This window comes from Chiroxiphia lanceolata, chromosome 15 (assembly GCF_009829145.1).
Source record: "Chiroxiphia lanceolata isolate bChiLan1 chromosome 15, bChiLan1.pri, whole genome shotgun sequence".
In the NCBI taxonomy this organism is placed as follows: domain Eukaryota; kingdom Metazoa; phylum Chordata; class Aves; order Passeriformes; family Pipridae; genus Chiroxiphia; species Chiroxiphia lanceolata.
In genome coordinates this window covers 13418906-13437603 of record NC_045651.1, presented here as the reverse complement: position 1 = coordinate 13437603, position 18698 = coordinate 13418906, and the positions used below count along the sequence as shown (strand labels likewise).

At 42.2% G+C, this 18698-nt stretch overlaps 1 protein-coding gene across 1 annotated transcript; it reads right to left on the bottom strand.

Moving 5' to 3' along the window:
* Positions 1–5289: 5289 nt before the first annotated feature.
* NMUR2 (neuromedin U receptor 2) lies at positions 5290–14526 on the bottom strand. Its single transcript, XM_032702958.1, has 4 exons — positions 13629–14526; positions 8662–8746; positions 7156–7281; positions 5290–6196 (listed from the first exon to the last, which is right to left on the bottom strand). Exons 1-4 carry the CDS (start codon positions 14346–14348, stop codon positions 5937–5939), a joined length of 1191 nt encoding a protein of 396 aa, XP_032558849.1. The 5' UTR covers positions 14349–14526; the 3' UTR covers positions 5290–5936.
* Positions 14527–18698: the final 4172 nt, after the last annotated feature.

The window sequence follows — 18698 nt, the reverse complement described above, 5'->3', positions numbered from 1 at the left end:
ACACGGGGGAGGGAAGGGGGGTGAAGCACTCCCAACCAGTGTGAGCTGTAATAAAGGACCTGCTGTTTTCTGATTCTCACTCTCTGTGAAAATTGAAAAGGTTAGCCAGGTAATTGAAATCGGGACTGGAATACAAACACAGTGTGAAAACCCTACAGCTGGCAAATAAAGTTGCAGAGAAAAGATTCAATCCTTAGTGGAATTTCTTAGCAGCAAAAAGACAGGCTGGATGGGGAGGAGAGATGATCCTTCAATATACCTATTCCTCACAGGAGGGGGAGATAGGGATAGAAATGAGACTGGAAGGAACCAGACTGAGGCTAACACTTATATGAGAGCTCCTTGCTGTTAATGCAAGAGACACGTGAAAGCTGGAGTGTGCTGAGGCTGAATCACGTCTGGCAGTCATTGCTGCCTCTTGGGGGAGTGCAGTGGGTTTACTGGGAATTGGTAGGCTGCCATAAAACCCAGCTTTGGGACTATTTAGTGTTATATGGAGAGAGAGAAAACTCCACATGACTCAGCCCCTCACCTTGGGACTGGGATACATAAGCAAACTGGATGTATCTGGGCCAGTGACAATTGCCTGTTCATCCTTACTGTATGCAGGAACATAAACTGATTTGCATCATCTTAAGCTAAGAGCAGGGAGACAGATGGTTACTGGGAAGCAGCTGAGAAATGGATCCTTGTCACCCCAGAGCATACTGCATGTGTCTGAGTTCCAACAGAGGGTCCTGCCATTGATAGTGAGATGTAAATTTAAATGTGTTGCTGTTTCTGTGGTCTGTTTTTGTGCAGGAGCAGGTAACTTGAGCTGGGAGGAATCAGTGGTGCAGGACTTGGGGGAAGCTGAGTTTTGTGGTACTAACAAAGTTTGTTCACATTCAAAAAAAACCCTCTGCATGTAGGGACTTCCCACCAAGCCAACTAATGAACCGCAGTCTGTACATGGTTAAATAAACAGTAACTATACCTCTGAGTTCCTGTGTTAGTGCTTTATTTCCTTCCTCACAGACAGTCTGGTGAGTTTTGTTTCTCAAAACCTTGAGTCTTGTAGTTTTTTGCTGCAGTTGCTCAGTGCTGCCCAACCCACCTGCACTGCAGTCAACAGCAGCATGAAAAAACTCTTTGGAGACTTTCCACTGAGTTCAGGCAGGTGTTTAGCACATTCTCTGGCAGGACAGATATCTTTCCTACGCTTGCCGGCTCCTACAGAAGTAAGGGAAGGAAAACTGCAAGCTTGCAAACAAATGCTGCAAACCCTGCAAATGCTAGAGCTCTGTTGGAATTTCCCCACCTTGTGAGAGCTTGGTCCAGGTGTCCCAGAGGCACCAACCCCAGATCAATAAACAAAATGGTAGGTGAAGTACTGAGGATGCTGTTCTCCCACTGTTTAGAGGTGAATTAGCTGTTAGCCATTTCTTTTGCTCATTTAGAGCATGATTTTCCTAGTGACTCATTTCTAAGGGAGACTCTTGGGTTCTGAAGAAATGAAACAAATTGAAAGGGTCTGATAAACATATCTGCTCTGCAACAAGGAACACACATCATTTCAAGGTGACCTGTATCTGGCTGCCTAGCTGTGTTTTTCAATCATAAAAGATATGCATAAAAACTACCTGTAAAACACCTAAGGTAGATGACTGAAATAGATCAGATAAATTGATTTTAGCATGGCTTTTTTTCCCCCTCATTTGACTAAAAGAGGAATACAGATTTCCTCTGATGGTGATCTTCATCTTATAGTCATCTGAGTCAAAGGGTCTTCTGGAAAACCCACTTCTAGTCAAAAAAATCAAACAAAAGCCTATTTGTCTGGGAGGAACTTGCTGAATTGCATAACATAGTATAAGCTGAGGATGCATGAAAAAAAGTTATTTGGGCTTTTACAGTAAACACCTCAGTATTTAATTCAAGAATTAGCTATCCTACTGGAAAGCAAATTATTCCAACAGCTTCCATACACCTAAAATTAATCCTTTAAAAACTAAATGGATTTAAGATAATTTGCCTTAAAAATATCAGCTGCAACTTTTTAGGGTTTCAATAAATCCAGACAGTAACAGAAAGCCTCCTACTTCTAGTGGCAAATGAGCTCACCTCTCTGTGTCTGGGGTGTGACCTAAGCAGGCTGTTGACTAATCTAAATGTAAATGGAAGGAAATGTGGAAGAAAATCAGCAACCCTTGACTCTCCAGGTGAGGTTCTTGCCTCTGGGGAATCTCCACCTTCTGCTACTCACATGAAATCTAAGGGAGAAACAAGAAGCTTGAGGATTGCTGGAGGATGGACCAGGCCTAGGAAGAGAGTCTCTAGTATATTTATTTTCATGTTGCACACAGATACATATAATCAGCTCTGCAGCTGAAGTGTACATTTAGTTTTACTGGTAAGCTGTGGTTGAAACACTTCAAAACACAGTAGTGTTCAAAAACTCTTCGGATAAACTCAGCAGAGTTGTCCACCTGCTGTCATGGTGTCTTTTCCAACTGAATCTGGCATTAGATCAGAGTATCACTCACTGGTAATGAACACAATTCTTCTTTTCTTTGAGTGTTTCCTTGCAGTACATTTCAGACTATTCATGTTTTGTTCACAGTGCTGCCCCTGCTCTCCACACTTTTTGCTCACACACTTGCATGTTTCCCAGAGGGAAAGAGAAGCAGAGAAATAAATCAATAGGCAGTTCTGTCTGGGAAGACACGCTTGATTTCAAATAAATACAGTTCTATCACACTGGACCACTTTGGAGAAAAGTGAGTTGTTCTCTGTTTTCTTGCAACACGAATTTTTCTCAGCCAGTTGCCAACATTTTTCAGTACTTTGGCTATGAAAGCTGCTTAATGTATAAATAAAGGAATAGCATCGCCTTTCATGACATCTCTATCCATCTTCCCGTTTTTTCATGTTTGGATTCAGCTTCCAAAATGCAGCCAAGTAAATATCAGAGCAGAGTGATAAATAACTCAGGCACCAACCTTTTAGGAAGAAAAGCCTCCAGTGGACATTGACTACTTTGTAGAGACAAAGTGCACCCCTCAGGAATGAGGAGTACTGAGCTGTGCAGTCACAGGGAACTTAACCTGGAGTCTCCAGTCAGTCCACACTTTCTCCACTGCATTTATTTTGTTTTTAGCAGAATTTAGAGGAATTTTGACATGTCTCTCCCAATAACACTTTCACAGAAGGTTTGATTTGGTGCAAACCTAAATGTTTTCAGCTCTGGTTTTGATATTTAGCCAAAAAAAGCCCAGTAATTTCTGGTTATGAGTGTCACTTCTTTTGACTGGCAGCAAATGAAACGTGATAAAAATTCTTTTAGGACAAAAGAATAAATTATTTCAGACCCAGGTGAGTTCCTGATGATTGTCTTCTTACTATTTCTCTTCTAAAATTTCCCCATCCATGCACATTCCTGCCACCCCCTCCTTCCCCTTCCTCACAAAACCCTATGTCCTCCTTGGGAACAAAAATGTGGCTGTTTTGTCTAAGACCACACAAAATCTTCACCCTACAACTTCACAGCCCAACCTTGTCTGCAGGTCTGTGTGCTCATCTGCAAGTCATGAAGGGTGTTTATCCACCCTGAGCTTTGCAGCCAAAGGTTGGGATTCTCCCATAAAGAGAGGAGAGAGCCGCATCACTCGTGGATGGCTCTCACTCATGGGTGGCTCTCTGTGCACCAACACAAAATGCCATCTGGTCCTAAATGCATAAAATGCATCCAAAGAGCCACAAAATGCTGCAGAGGAATGTCTCCATCATATGGTGGATGTGTGAGTATGTCAAACTACACCATCTCCTCATGGGTGGGTGTCTAGGATGTCGGAGAAGACCTGCTTTCAGTGGAACACAGCTGGGATAAGGAGGATAACCTCCTGAGCTCAATGAGGGAGCTGCCCAAGTGAGGCACAGGGTGAGGGAGGAAATCCAGCCCAGGCTCTGCCCAGGTGGCCCCCAGCCTGTCAGTGGGAGCACAGAGCCCAGAGCCCAGTGGGAGAACAGGGACCTGGGCAGCTCACAGGCAACAAGGCACCACTGGCACAGCAAGTCCAGAGGGAAATCACACTTTTACGTCTGGCAGAGGGAAAAATTATAATGCAAAACTGGTTGGAAATGGAAATGTTAATGATAAAACGCAAGTGTCCACTTGGGGGTGGCAAAGCATTTCAGCTGTGTCTCCAGGGAGCAGGAATTACCTTCTCTCTGCAGGTCTATTGTGTAGCTCTTACCCTCTCCATGGCGTGTTCGAGAAGACTGCAGATGGTAAAATGGGTCTGAGAGAAAACATGGTCTAAAATTCCCCTTGTGCTACAGGAAAAGATGACTCACCAGCTTCCATGAGCCTCCCAGGTCTCACCTCACCTCAGAGTCCCACAGAGAGAGACGAACAGAAGACTTTGGGGGAAACAAAGTAAGAAGCCACGGAAACAGGAGTACAGCCCCTTCCACCTGTGATGGGAAGTGTCATCTGGATCCCCAGTGACCTGGAATAAGCCTTCATGCATACAGTGTATCATCTTTCAGGAACTAATGTTCCTATTCGTTGTGATAACTCTGTGTACTCTGACTATGAGAGTAACTCCCGGTCCCTTGACAACACACATGGGATGGTTTTCTGTGGCAGTGCGTGCCAAGCCTGAGCCCAGAGCAGTGGCTAAACCAAGCCCTGCGTCAGGGGGCACAGGGGAACCATTTCTCTGAAACACAATGAACAGGCTTTGAAACTTGGGACAGAGAGTCTTACAGAATTCTTTGTCATGTAATGGATTCCCCCTGACCTCCCTTGACACAATTCTGTAGCCTCCTGTCCCTGCAGTCAGCAGAGCTCATCAGCTTGGATGTAAGTGCACTGCCTTCAGGATCTGTTTGCACGACTGGGATGCAGGAAAGTTTTTTGGACCTACGTTGTGCTTTATGGCAAAATCTGAATTCAGTAGTTGCAGTATCACTGCAAAATTCCCGTTTTTATTACCTTTGTATTAGGTTTGCCCCAGTTCCCTGTGTTGTCGGTGTTGTCCAGGCTGTTTCCTGGATCCATGTAGGTCTCTGACTTTGCAATCCACCTGGTACAGGCAGGTGTGAAATCTGCTGAAGTACAACCACAAGGCTCCACTGGTGGAAACAACACATAAGTATCTGAAGTTGAAGCAATGATAAGAAGTTCTCACAAACTACAGGAGATGGGGCACAGCAGGGACCTACCCATTTGTGCATGCACAGGTGGATGAGCAAAAATAAAACTGTCTGATGCACATTCCCTGGGCAGATATCCCCCACCAGCTGCATTAATCACTACCCCCCACCCAGATCTTTGCCTTGCTCAGAACGCAAAGGTTTCGCTTTGCATTTATTTTAAAATTACTGGCTCCCTCATTCTTCTGGCCCAGAAATAGCTATTGCTGGTTTCTGATGCCTATCAGCCCAGCTCAGAGCTACTCTCATTCTTGCCTACTTGCTCATGTTGACAAGAGAGGTCTGCAACAGCCATACCTCAAGAAGGTCATAGGAGACAGAAGTGGGACTGGTTTACCCAAACCTAGATAGATAAGGCTTATGCAGCAAGTTGCCTCATTTCAAAGTAAGTAAACACTGATGTTTAGGTTGGTGCACAAAAAGCCATTGGCTTGGCTAAGCTGTGTCTCTCTCCTGTGCTGATAACATTAGGAGTGTGTCTCACTTTTTAAAAGCAGCTCTTCACTGGCACAGCTTGCAGTGAGCAAGCTGAGATTCCCATCCCTACTATTAGCTTGAGTGTAATATAGTGCTTCTCAAACATATGTTAAATACAATCTTCTCCTTAATTTACTCAATGAAACACCTCTCCAATCTTTTCTTGCTGAAATCAGTCTTTTAGGAAAGTCTCTTCTCTTTTTGTTTTCTTAAAGCAATTTTCTTTAACTCCTCTCTCACCTGGATCATCACATGGAAAGTCACAGACCAGTGGAGAGTTGAGAACTGCTGACAGATGTCCTGTGTGTGCCAGGGGCACTCATGTATTCAGCAGAGTCCATGAGATTGTGACCCTCAATCACAAACATGCTCTTCTGGGCAGAAATCTTGCAGGTGGGATGCTCAGGGGCCCAGTGCTTGCAGCAAGGAGAAATCACACTGAGGAAAGCCATCCTGAAGCGCTGAGACAACAGGTTGTAAATGATGGGGTTCGTGGCAGAGCTCAGATAGAAGAAAACACCTGGGAGAGAGAGAGAGAAATTTATGTGTGAAACGATCTCAGAAGAGGAAAATCTCTTCATTGCCTACACAGCTCCACCAAGCTTTGGTGCAAGGGCGGAGACAGCGACAGCAGAGCTCTGCCTGCTGCCTTCCTGGCATAGGTGGAGGGATGTCTCACCGAGATTAGCTCATACACTGCAGTTGCAGTGAAAAGAAAGTGGGAGAGATTGTTAATTGGAGCTCACTCTCTCCAGCTCTTCAGGAACCAGCTCCCTCTTGAGCTGTCCTGCCCTGCCTCCAGCACTGCCCTCATCCCCACAGCAGGGTTTGCACAGCTGGTGTCCCCATCAAAGCTGTCAGAGGACAACTTCCAGCCAAGGGAAGCTAATTTCTTACAACACGCCAGGACAACTGCACAAGATCAGATTTGTCTGAGCTGCCTAATGGCCACATTCAGTGTTTTCCCATGGCAGACTGAGAATAAGATTCCTCTTTGAAAAAGCCTTCATTTTATGGTTGGCAAGGCCATAAACATTTGGTTTCATCACCCATTCTGAGCAGTAGGTAAGTCTTCTGTCTTGCCATTTGGTAAGGTTTCCCATTTGCCCCAGAGACCCTGTGGAGGATGATGCTTGTTCCTGTGTACTTGTTAAAAGCAGCTGAACAACAGCAGTCTTCAGTTCTGAACATTCCCAAGAAGGAAAAGCAGGTAAGGATGCACGGTATACTTTTTTTTCCCTTCTTTGTGAATATTCAGATACTGTATTGGACAAGATGTCCAGATCTTGGAAGCTGCAGAAAATTGCATGTAGTTTTTATTCAGGCACTATTCTCATCACTGCCCACCAAATCCTGAGAAGGTTTTCCATGCATGTCTCATGTCACCTACAAAATAAATGAAGACATATTCCAAGTAAACCATTCACAAATACTTTTTTTTTCCCCAATCCCTGTACAAGTGGAAGAAGAAAGCTTTACCTGACACCACATGGATTAAGTTGAATGTGTTAGCCAAAGGCTCAGTCCATTCCACAACAAAGCTGAAGAAAAGTCGATCTATATGGAATGGAGCCCAACAGATAGCAAAAACTATCACGAGTACAACTGGGATGGAGAAAGGGGAGAAGAGAAACAAGTCAGCAATGGGAGGATATGGTTCACTAGCCTGCACAGAGCAGAGAGAGTTCAAAAAGCTGAACGAAAGACTAAATATACAAATTATCTTAATGGTTTCAAAACTTTTGCCATACTTTCTGTCTTACCATTACTAGCTAAAAGAACAATCTTTCCACTAGTTTCTGTGTTGGATAACCCAATACATGCACAAACAGTGACATTCAAACAGAGCAGGAAACAGCCAGGTAATGTTGGGGCATGTATGGAGCCTAAACCCATTCCAGGCACTGAAAATCAGCCTGGCTTCAAATTACAATTTCCTGGTTCAGACAGTGACTTAAGGTGTCTGAAAGAATAATGTTACAGAAAATAGTGAAAATGATTTATGTTTCCTGCATAAACACCATCTCAGTAGCAAGGTGTTCTTTGCCTTAAAGACAGCCCTAAATCAGGAAGTGATGTGAGTGCTTTCAAGGTGATTGGCACATAAATTCTCTTGAATGTTGTACAATGTGCAAGTCTACTTAGGTCCAACTTTTCTTTGAAGGTCTAAGTGATTAAGTCAGCAGTAGGCAATGGATGTAGCTTGGCAGGATTGTCTCAAGAGGTGACAATTGAGAGGGGACCTCATTAATGTGTATGGGTGAGGGTGTCAGGAGGATGGACCAGGCTCTTCTTGGTGGTGCTGAGCAATAAGACAAGAGGCAATGGCAGAAACTGATGCACAGGAAGTTCCACCTGAACATGAGGAAGAACTTCTGCACTGTGCAGTGACCGAGCACTGGAACAGGTTGCCCAGGGAGGCTGTGGAGTCTCCCTCACTGGAGACATTCCAGAATTGTCTGGATGCAATTCTATGCCGTGTGCTCTGAGGTGACCTGGTTGGAACAGGGAGACTGGACAGGATGACCCACTGTGGTCCCTTCCAACCTGACCCATCTTGTGATTCTGTGATTTCTGCTCATTAGCAGAGCTCATGGTGTAATGCAAAACAGATGTACATCCTTATAAATGTACAAGATAGACTATTGGCACTCTGGAAAAAAAAAAAGAGATCCTCCCTAGAGGGCTGCAAGAGCCAGTTTGGAGTGAGGGATATTGGAGAATTGCCATGCAAGCATCTGCCACGTAGGTTTGCTCAAACTCCTCTCATGCTGGGGAGGAAAATTTTCTTTCTGAATCTTTTGGTAGATACCCATGGTGTTTCACTTCCATGCCCTATAAATCCAGAAAAAACAGCATTTTTTTTTTCTAATAACAGCTACTAATCTCATAACTCTTGTATCCAGTGAATTTGCTTGATTCCCTTTAGGACCTGGTCACTCTCCTGTCCACTGTAGATAAAACACAGAAGGACTTACTACTTACACAACATCTTTGTGACTGATTTCCTGGATGGTCTCTGAACATTCACAGCCATTTCCTCTACTTCCAAAGTTTCATCTCCTTTCAACTGGCAAAAGGAGGGAAACCAAAGGAGAGCTTAGACAACATATCTCATCCCCACCAGATATAGCCTGCTTAATATTTTCGTAATTGCAGTTTGAGAAAGCAAAACCGAGGGCAACTTGGGACTCACTGAAAAAAGCCTAAATTTCGTTTTTGTCTCCAGAGAAACACTGAACCTTTAGGTTCTAAACAATCTGTAGATTTTATGCATCTGAACCTGCATATTTACAGCAAATTCGTATTTCACTTCCCCACTTGTTTTTCCGCAGTGAGTCAATATTTGGTTCACAGTTTGTGTTTAATTTCAACGCTATTTTGCTAGACATTATTTTCTCTTCTGGCAAGATATTGTTTGTTTATTTTCCTAATAGGGTTCCCCGCAATTAAGCACAAACCAATAATCAAAAAAATACACAGAGTGGCCTCAGTGTAACACAGTTGTAATCATTGGAAAAAATCCTGTAAAATTCGAAGAAATTTGTTTCATGCCCTGAGTGGTTTGGACTAATTGATATTCAACACATCTAATGAACAAAATCCAAATATGCTGCCTTGCAGACAGGGGGGGTGCATGATACACAGATTCAGCCACATACTGCTCAGTTACAACAATGTGAGGTTTTCTCCAGTAGTTTTTTCTGGACTTCTAAAAAATGGACATAAAGAGCAATAATCTGATCCTCCCTGAACTGCTTCCCCAATATGCTTATGGTGAGAGCACTGGTGCTTTGGTGATGAAAATTCCAGGTCTAGATAAACAGGGTTGCTTTGAATACAGAAGAGATCATGTATGAAAAGTGCATATTTGGTCCCAGCTTCCTGAGGTGGGAACTTCTGATTTGGAGTGATGCTTTTTTTGACTGAGAGAAACTGGAAGAAAAACTTTTAATTACATGGGAGAGAATATAAGGAATGAGAAAAAAGATAGAAATCATTCTGTATTTGTAAAAGTCTTGTGAAAACATGCTAATTGTACCATTTGCTTTTGCCTTTTACACTGTGACTTTGCTTTCTGATTTCTGATTAATAATACTTTTCTCTCAGGATGATCACATAAGACCTTTTTTCAATGTTCTTTTTATTCTATTTATAAAATGGAAAGCCATGTAAATGGGATTATAATCAATTATAGTGCAATTCAGCCTCTCATGTTTTATATTATTGCCTTTGTAACTTTTAGTCATAGCCACAGTTGCTTAAGGAAGAGCCTCAGTTGATTTGTAACACATGTAGCGATAAACGTCTGCTCAGATTGATTAAACCCCCTAGTTTACCTTCAGTGGTTTTCAGTCTCAACAGTAATCTATTCCAGGCATAGTCCAAAGCCTCAGAGAATACAGTGTTCTGATGCTGTAATAAACCAGAGACATATGTATCTTTATTTTTTACCTTCCTCCTGTCATTTTGATGATGTTGTGAGGCTCCCCTTTAACCTCAAGGGATGAAGGTGTAACTAGCAAGAATAACTCAGCAGTTGGAGTTTAATAAAACAATGAATTATTACAAAGAAGGAGGAAAAATAAATAAATAAATGATTCTATGGCAAAAGTTGTAACTTAGGTGAATGCCAATGGTTTGAGAGAACTCCAGCCAAGGTAGTGGTTACTTTTACATCACTGTGATGTATGAGGCTGTGTAGGGTTGCCTGGAGATGCAAACTACCCTTTCACTGAAAAAGAATTAAAAGTGACTGGAGCAAGAAGCTGAAAATTGGATTTTCCCCACCATATCTTTATTAGCTACAGGATTTTATACCAGAAATCAGAAGGCAGAGTAAAATTAGGGCCTCACGTATCCCCAGGCAAACCTAGTGAGGCCACTCTACAAAAGCAGAAATGTTTTCTGTAAACTCCTTGGCCTATCTGACACTATTGGTGAACAAACTTTCTCTCCAGCTGATGGAAAAATTAATACTTAAAAACTACAAGGCTTATGACAAAGCCTACAGTCATGTACAATCCTACTGTTCTGAGGATTTGGCTGAAGCTGTTGCCATCTGCTGCTCAACTGCAGCCTTAGTGTGCTTTTAGCTCAACCCCATGGCAAAGGAGAACGTGTCAGTGGGGGCAAGGTTTGCTGAAAACTTCCATGGAAAGGGGATGGACTCTTCCAGAGATGTGCTGGGCTCTGCAGAAAATTCACCAAAGGCAGTCACTGTCCACAGATGATTCTGGTTTTAACAACTGGGCATCTGGGGGGCAAAATAGATTTTGATGATTAAATCTGGACCATATATGCATTGGCAAGAGTAAGTTGTCTTGCTTCAAAGAGAGCTGAAATAAAAATTTTCCAGTGTGTCCAATGTATTATCGAGGGGATGAGAGACTAAGAGAAGTGTTGAACCTTGGCAGAAGAATCATCCTGTCTAGGCAAAAGTCATCTGACTGTCTAGAACCCCTTACAGATGTCTGAAGCAGGTAGGAGAATATGTCTATGGACTCTCCACTCTCTTAATTCACTGTCAAAGATCCTTGTTAAATAAAGTTTGACTTTTAGACAAGCAGTGATAAGCACCTACCCCTGTGTTCTTTTAGAGATCAGTTTGAAAAAAATGGGCAGGGACCTTGCACTGACTCCTGCTGCAACACAGACTTCTTCCCGAACAGTCCCACCCCATCTCTATCAGCAACTTCCATGAGCAGCCATTTCCCGATGATCTCATCTTCTCCTTCTCCTCTTCCTCCTCAGGTTTTTGGCTGTGGGTTGTAACCAGTAGTCCAGCAGCTGGACCGGGTTTAAAGAGCCTGGATGATTTAGGGGTTGATCCTAAAGGTACCTGTGGTGAGAACCCTATGAAAGAGGCAGTAGGAAACTTCCACAATTAAATCTAATGAGGCTGCAGTGCAATCATCAGTGTCCTCTTCTTTACACTGATGTTGGAACTATCTATTGACCACATCAATGAATTATTATTAAATCATCAAGCCTTAAAATGATACCCAAGTAGAACATGAAGTAACTGATCACGAGGTAATCAGCTGGATGAATCTGTTCATTTTCCAAGAAATAAAATTTAAAATTAACTCAGGTACCCTATGACCCATGTTTGCTGCCCTCTCATGACATGTGACATGTCCCACATTTTTTTCTCTGTTGCATCCTGAGACTCTCCTGAGCATCCTGAGCCCTGGCAAAGCTTGAGGGAGAAACTGTGGCAAGGAAATGCCCTTTCTACAAAGCCTGGATGTGGAAGGGCTATGTCTCTGCTGAATTTGAGCTGTTGTACGACCTTTGAAATAACACTGAGCTTTTCCTCTGTATTCTGTGAGGGATACATGGTACTCAGGAGACTACAGGGTGTTGCTAAAGCTTCACAGGTTTCATCCTTCGTGAGTAGATAAAAAGTGTCTCCTCTTGAAAAACAATATATATACATCATTCTTCTGTCATTTCTGTTGAAGAAATGAAATTATCTTGCCTAGTGCTGCTTGGAGCACAATGCAGATCTAGTCAGGATGGATGCTGTTTAAAATTTGAAAGTCTGAGCTGGATATATAGAAAAAAACCCCCACAAACTATGAACATTACTGCCTTTAGGAGAGACAGCTTGAACATATCTGTGAATTTACAGAAGTCCTGGGGGAACAGCCTTCCTTCGGTACCGAGCTTCTCTTCTGGGATGGGGTATAGGAATATCTGATGCTGCAAATAGAAGTTGTTGCAATCTTCAAGTCTTCTTTTTAGCAGTTCAGATATTTCTCTTTTTCTTTTCATAATATCCATATTTACAAAATTTTTCCCTCCCTTCGGGTCTTATTTTGCAAAATTTTCATCGAAACCATATTAAGACCCCACAACAGCCACTGGGCAGCGTGGACAATTTAACCCATTCACTGCTTTGAGGATCTGTTGTGTGCTGTGGATTTCTGGCAGTTAATCCTTCTGTTTTTTTTCTGGGTAGAGTAAAAATTGCTTCTGTATAATTTCAGGTAACAGTAAATGTCAGCCAGCAAAACAAAATGATATGTACACCAGCAGAGATTTGGTTGAGTTTCATGCACATTATTTAATAAGTTCATTCCTCTCCCTTTCTTGCTATATGATCAGACATATCTTTGTAAACTTTTATACCCAGTGCGATGAGATGGTATTTATATTTTCAAAATATCTGTAATGTATGAGAAAAAAAAATCATCAACTCTCTATGATTAGCAGTGAATTCCAGCGTTGTGCTACACAGCTTTATAATACTGTGATACTGATTGTTTTATCCATACATTTACATGATGGATACTTGGTAAAACTAGACTCACTTTCTGAAGAGAGAATGAAAATAAGCTCTAAGATAGCCTAGTGAAACTGGGCTGCAATTGTATAAGGAGATGATTGCTGAATTTGCTAACAGCAGCAATAAGGTAGCATTTCAGTTTAAGAGAGCTTTGTGAGTTTTAACAAGTGGATATTATCACCAAGGAGAAAAAGAAACTAATGCAATAGAAATTCCACAGTCACAAGAAAAGGGAAAACAAATAATAAACAATATTCAATCACAAAATCAAGCCTGCTTGATTTTTTTCTTTTCACATTTTACTTTTGCTACATTTCCTTCTAGTCCCTGCTGCAAAGGTGTAAATCTCTGAGAGGCTGGAACCAATCCACAGACTTTGGTGTTTCAGTGACATTCAGATGTGAGCAGCAGTGATGGTAAGTTTTTATAAAAAGACTGGGGTAGATTATCCCCTAACTTCAATTTCAGAATAGGACTGCACCAAAGAAGGATTTGGATCTACTTTTCTTTCTTTTTTTCCAGAGGTTTGAAATACTTTTGCCTTTTTGGGGGAAAACACCCGGGCAAGAAAAAGGTGCAATCACTCAAAAGACACATACAGACACAAACACACAAGAATGAGTCAAGGAAACACAGGCACAGTTGGAGTAAGACTTACTCTTAGCCCCATCAGATAGTACAGCACACTTATTACCCCCATGGGCAGCGCATAGAAGAGAAGAGAAGTAATCTGGACAATACAGTTGTAGATCCACAAGGGCATGACCACAGTGCAGGTAGCAGAGCCGGGGACCAGGGTGCCGTTGGGGAAATGCTGCAGCATGATGCCATGGGTGCCCGTGTTGGGGAGGGCAAAGAGGACAGAGAGGACCCAGAGCACCAGGATGGTCCTCAGGGCTCGCCTGCGGGTGCTCTTCAGCTTGGCACGGAAGGGGTGGAGGATGGCGATGTACCTCTCCACGCTGAGCGTGGTCACGCTGAGGATGGAGGCGAAGCACACCGTCTCAAAGAGCGCCGTCTTCAGGTAGCAGCCGACGGGCCCGAACAGGAAGGGGTAGTTGCTCCACATCTCGTAGACTTCCAGCGGCATCCCGAAAAGCAGCACGAGCAGGTCCGAGACCGCCAGACTGAAGAGGTAATAATTGGTCGGGGTCTTCATGTTCTGGTGCTTGAGGATTACGAGGCAAACTAAGAAGTTCCCCACCACCCCAACAATGAAGATCAGGGTGTACACCAAAGCCATGGGCAGGAACAGGTGGCTCCGTCTGGGCCCACATAGGAAGGCTAAGTAATCCTCAGTGCTGTTTAAGTACCCCCTGAAACGTTCTTCCTGTAGAGCGAGGTGGTTTAACCAGGAGATATTACTGATCCAGGCCATTACTGATCTGCTGAAATGTTTCACAGCTGAGATTTGGTCTTCTTTACGTTTCTCTGTGCTAGTTTGTTCACTTTTTGCAGAGAGAGAAGGGGTGGGTGGAGTTGTCTTGGCAGACCTGGATGCACAAAGCCACTGAGGATGTGAGTGAGTGTGTTTGCCTGGCTCTGGGTAAGGTTTTGCTGTTCAACAGCTGTTCCCCTGCACAGAGCCCCTCAGCCAGAAAGCCCCTCCTTTCACACATATTCATTGGCTCGCTAAGTGCATTAGATTATAGAGTATGAACAGAGGTTCCAGCCACTTGCATCAGCTCCTGTAGCTGATGCATTTACAGAATCAGAAATGTGGGATTTAGAGAGCTGGGACTGTGAAATATAGGATGTAATACCAGCTGAAGGTTGTTAGTATTTTTCAGAGGGTGGGAAAACCAGACCAGAAAAACTCAATCTAAAAAGCTTTTACAAAATTATAACAATGTTACATCCAGTTGTGAGCCACAAGCAAAACAAAATAAAAAGAAGTCTGGCGTGATTTTATTTTTCAAATCTCTGCTGATTTTTATTTTGTGTTGTCTGTGGCAGCAAGTACTTGGAAACAGAGTTTGTTCGGCAGGAAGCCAAACTGTTTTTTGTAGCCATTCATGTGGAATTAGGTTACTATAATGCTTCAGCCTTTTTTTAAACACTGTGATTATTTTTCTCCTGAAATCTGACAAAGGATTTTAATTGCAATTCTTACTGACATCAAAATATTTTCTCACTTTCCTGGTATGCTAGAATCTGGTCCCATATTCTTAGATAGCCTTGTTTTGGGAATATTTTTGTACGCTGTATTATTCCATATTTATCGCCTCTGGGCCGTGACCATTTATGAACATTCATGTATGACATGTATTCTGCAAAAACACTTTCTGAGACCAAAAAAAAAGTATAACCTGCAAGGATCATGGCTGTGTCAAAATATATCATTTAGCTCCTTATGAATGCTTGATTCCTTACTGAATTTCTCTAAAACAAAAAAGCTTCCAAGTCTGTGGATGTAATTTTCTGAGATTCAGAAAAGTTCAGCTGTTTGAAGAGGTAAAAGAGATGAGGGCTAGTTTATATTATTTTGTCAGGTTGGTGTGTGATTTGTCTGCCCAGAACCTTTGACTAGCTCTCACTTTTTAGTACCTGCCCAATCCCCTCCTTGAAGCCACGTAAACTTTTTACATCCCCGACATCCTTTAGCAAGCTGCTCCTTGAATCTTTTCTTGTGTATTATGTCTATTTCTTTTCTCTGTTTGACCTTTTAGCTTAACCCCTCAAGAAAAAAAAGATTGTTTCAATAAGCACAAACTGCCTCCAAAAGTAGCAGCAGTATGTGAGGGTCCCATCGAGGCGTATTCAGTGTGTGGAGCCTGAGGACCACTATGTAATAATTTAAAATGCAAAAGGCATGGAAGGTGCCACAACAACTACACTAAAAGGTAGAAGCATGTCTCTTGTGATGACTTTCAGACCTCCTGAGATTATCTCACATGTGAACTGTCTCCATCAGAAAGACCCTACTAATTTATTTTAGCGTTGCACAGAGGTGTTTTGCTCAGCAGATTGAAAGGTTTTACCGGATTGGTGAGTAACAAACGTGCTCTTTTGACCTATTGCCCCCTTCGTTAAGGGTTCATTTTATAGCTACTCCCTGCATTTTAACAATGTTGAATTTAATCTTGATCTACTGTTGATGTGAGAGGTAGGAGCAGAGGAATTGATAGTAGGGTGCCTGGCTGACACTCAGATTGATTCTTTCAGAGCACAGCAGGAGAAAAGTATTTGAGTATTTGTGCAGGACCAAATGTTTTCTGTCCCTCTGCTTAACTTTCAGTTTTGCTGGGTTTTGTTTGTTTGTTTATTTGTTTCCCCCCATAATCTCTAAATATTTAATTTCTTTCCATTTTTCCTTTCCCTTCCCCCAGGAAATTCCACCATTCTTATACTGAGATGAGTAAACTCTTCTGAAGTAGCTACCAAATTAGCTTCGCTTCTTGCACATTAACTTCTGTAAAGAAACTGAAATGGAAACTTGAGGTCTGTTCAGCTTGGACCCAGTCTTACAGGAAAGAAAACCAAAAAGAATTCAGTTCTTTGCCAAAAAGCCAGAAGGGCAGCCATACCCACCGTGATCTCTATGAGAGGAAAGCAGAGGCTGTAGAAACACGACAGGTCACCTGCAAGTGTGGGTGTGCCAGACCTACCTGTGTCTACTTCCATTTGTTCTCCCTTCTCAATCCTTTCTGATCCTTCTGGGTTTGGATACTGACAACCTGTTAGAATAGAAGCAGAAGAAAAACACATCATCCATGGAATGATTTTGCTATGACCACGATTATGTGGCAGATGGAGAGGACAAGGAGACTGGAAAATATATTTCAGTTCATTTCAGGAAGCTTTATTTGTATTCTATATCATATCTATCTCAATAAGGATAGAAGAATGTATCCAACCAAAGACTAGCTCTGGCTCTGTATAAATGGAAATATTTTATTTTCACAACCAAGACAGAAAATAAAAACAGATTTTCCTTATGAAAGTAATATTAAAGTATTTGATATTTTTCATTATAAATCAAACTTCATTGGTGCTTGCTTTTATACACTTAAAGGAAGATGGTGTGCTGCATGCTGGCCTTAGAATTCTGCAGTTTTATGTAATAGTAATGTTATGAATCTAATGTAATGTTGCCATTAATGTAGTGTAATATTGGCAACATTAACCCAGACAAATTTTTTTGTCACTATGCAAGAGTCAGAGTCAGGCACTGGCTGTTTTCTCACACTAGTGGTATCCCTTGTACCATGTTTACATCATGGAATCTTTCCCTTTGCCAATGCAATGTGCTACAGCACAACTGTGTGTTCCATTAAGGGCAGTAAAGTGCATATTTGGAAGGGCTGAATCCAAGTGCCTTCATGTTTCCCAAAGCCTTTGTAAGGGCACCCATTAACTACTTTATATTAGGTCAGTACATGGTGAATAATTTTATATTTTAGGGAAAATTGGACACATTCCTCAAAAGAGTCAGAGAACAGCAGAGGTTATCCAGAGTACAGCAAATGGATAAATGCTCCACTGGTCATGCTTCCAGAGGGGTGTACTTTGAAGAACTATGAGCCAATATGATTGACTACTCTGCATACTTGTTTATCTAAGAATGGAGAATTTTATTCATGCAAAACAAGCTATTTTTTTATATTTATTTCTAAGTGACAAGACAAAGAGATTTATCATACAGCTTCGTATGCTCTAGTTGTGGAACTGGAAGTAATACAACTGTGCTAATGCCATGGTGTGCCACACTAATTAATTCTGTTTGCAATCCTGCACTGACATGTCCACTTGGCATCCAGGACTTGAGCTGACATCTCTCAGCAGACCTGCATGGGATGTTGCTTAGGGTTTGCAAGAAAGTGCTTCACTGCTTAATGTACCTACACCCTTAGAAAGACATCCTCCTTCCCTGGAAGGGCTTGCAGAGGTATTGGGTTTGCCAGAATACTTGGCAAGCAGGTCCACTGTTTTTTATCTTCAGGAGGTGCAACATGGCCTTTTCCTAATGGCTAATTTCTATTTGCAGATTCTGTTGTTTCAGTGGTTTCTGAACTTCTGCAGTTTGAAGATACTGAAGGTAGGTGCAAAAGCCTTTAGAGATTCTATGTGAGGGAACTGCTCTCCAGCCTGTCTGAGCTTGCATTCCCTGCTCCTCTTGGAGCTGCCCATGGGGCCACACAACATTCTGAATTGCAGGTTCCAACTCCCCGTTTTAATCCTTGGAGATCTTGACAGTACCACTTATTTCTGTCCCATAGGGATGCAGAGAAGTGTATGCAAACAAGAGCTGGTAAGCAGAAGTGTTAAGCTATACTACACTGAAGATGTCAACAAAACTACTAGAAAAATATAGTCCTACTCCCCTTATAAATTCCTGAGCTATAATTACAGATAATGGATTGGACAGGTTTTTTTTCTTCTTTGAAAGGCTTGTTTGAAATGTTCACTGCAGTAGCTGAAATGTGAATCCTTGTTTTCCTAAGTATAACGTTGAACATGTCATCAAACGCAAAGACATATTTTGTGTATTTTCTCTTCCTCCAGGCTGGAGGAGGGAGCTGCACTATAACAATAGCTGGATCTGCAGAAGCCTTTCCATGCCTGACTGTAAATCATTTTACAATTATCTAAGCTCTTCATAGACAGCTTTTCCATGGCTGTGCATGATATCTGAAATCCCCAGGATATCAATCAACACACATAAGAAGTGGATTTCCTGACTAAAATACAATTACCAAGAAGGGCACCTCTTTGCCTGGAGCAGCTG

Bases quoted from the DNA above. Each gene is read 5' to 3' on its own strand.
- NMUR2 (XM_032702958.1), bottom strand. From the start codon at position 14,348: ATGGCCTGGATCAGTAATATCTCCTGGTTAAACCACCTCGCTCTACAG. The intron at 8,747-13,628 runs GTAAGTCTTACT...TCCTTTTGCCAG, and splicing joins ACTATCTGATGGGGCTAAGA to TTGAAAGGAGATGAAACTTT. The intron at 6,197-7,155 runs GTAAAGCTTTCT...TCTCTCTCCCAG, and splicing joins CTTAATCCATGTGGTGTCAG to GTGTTTTCTTCTATCTGAGC.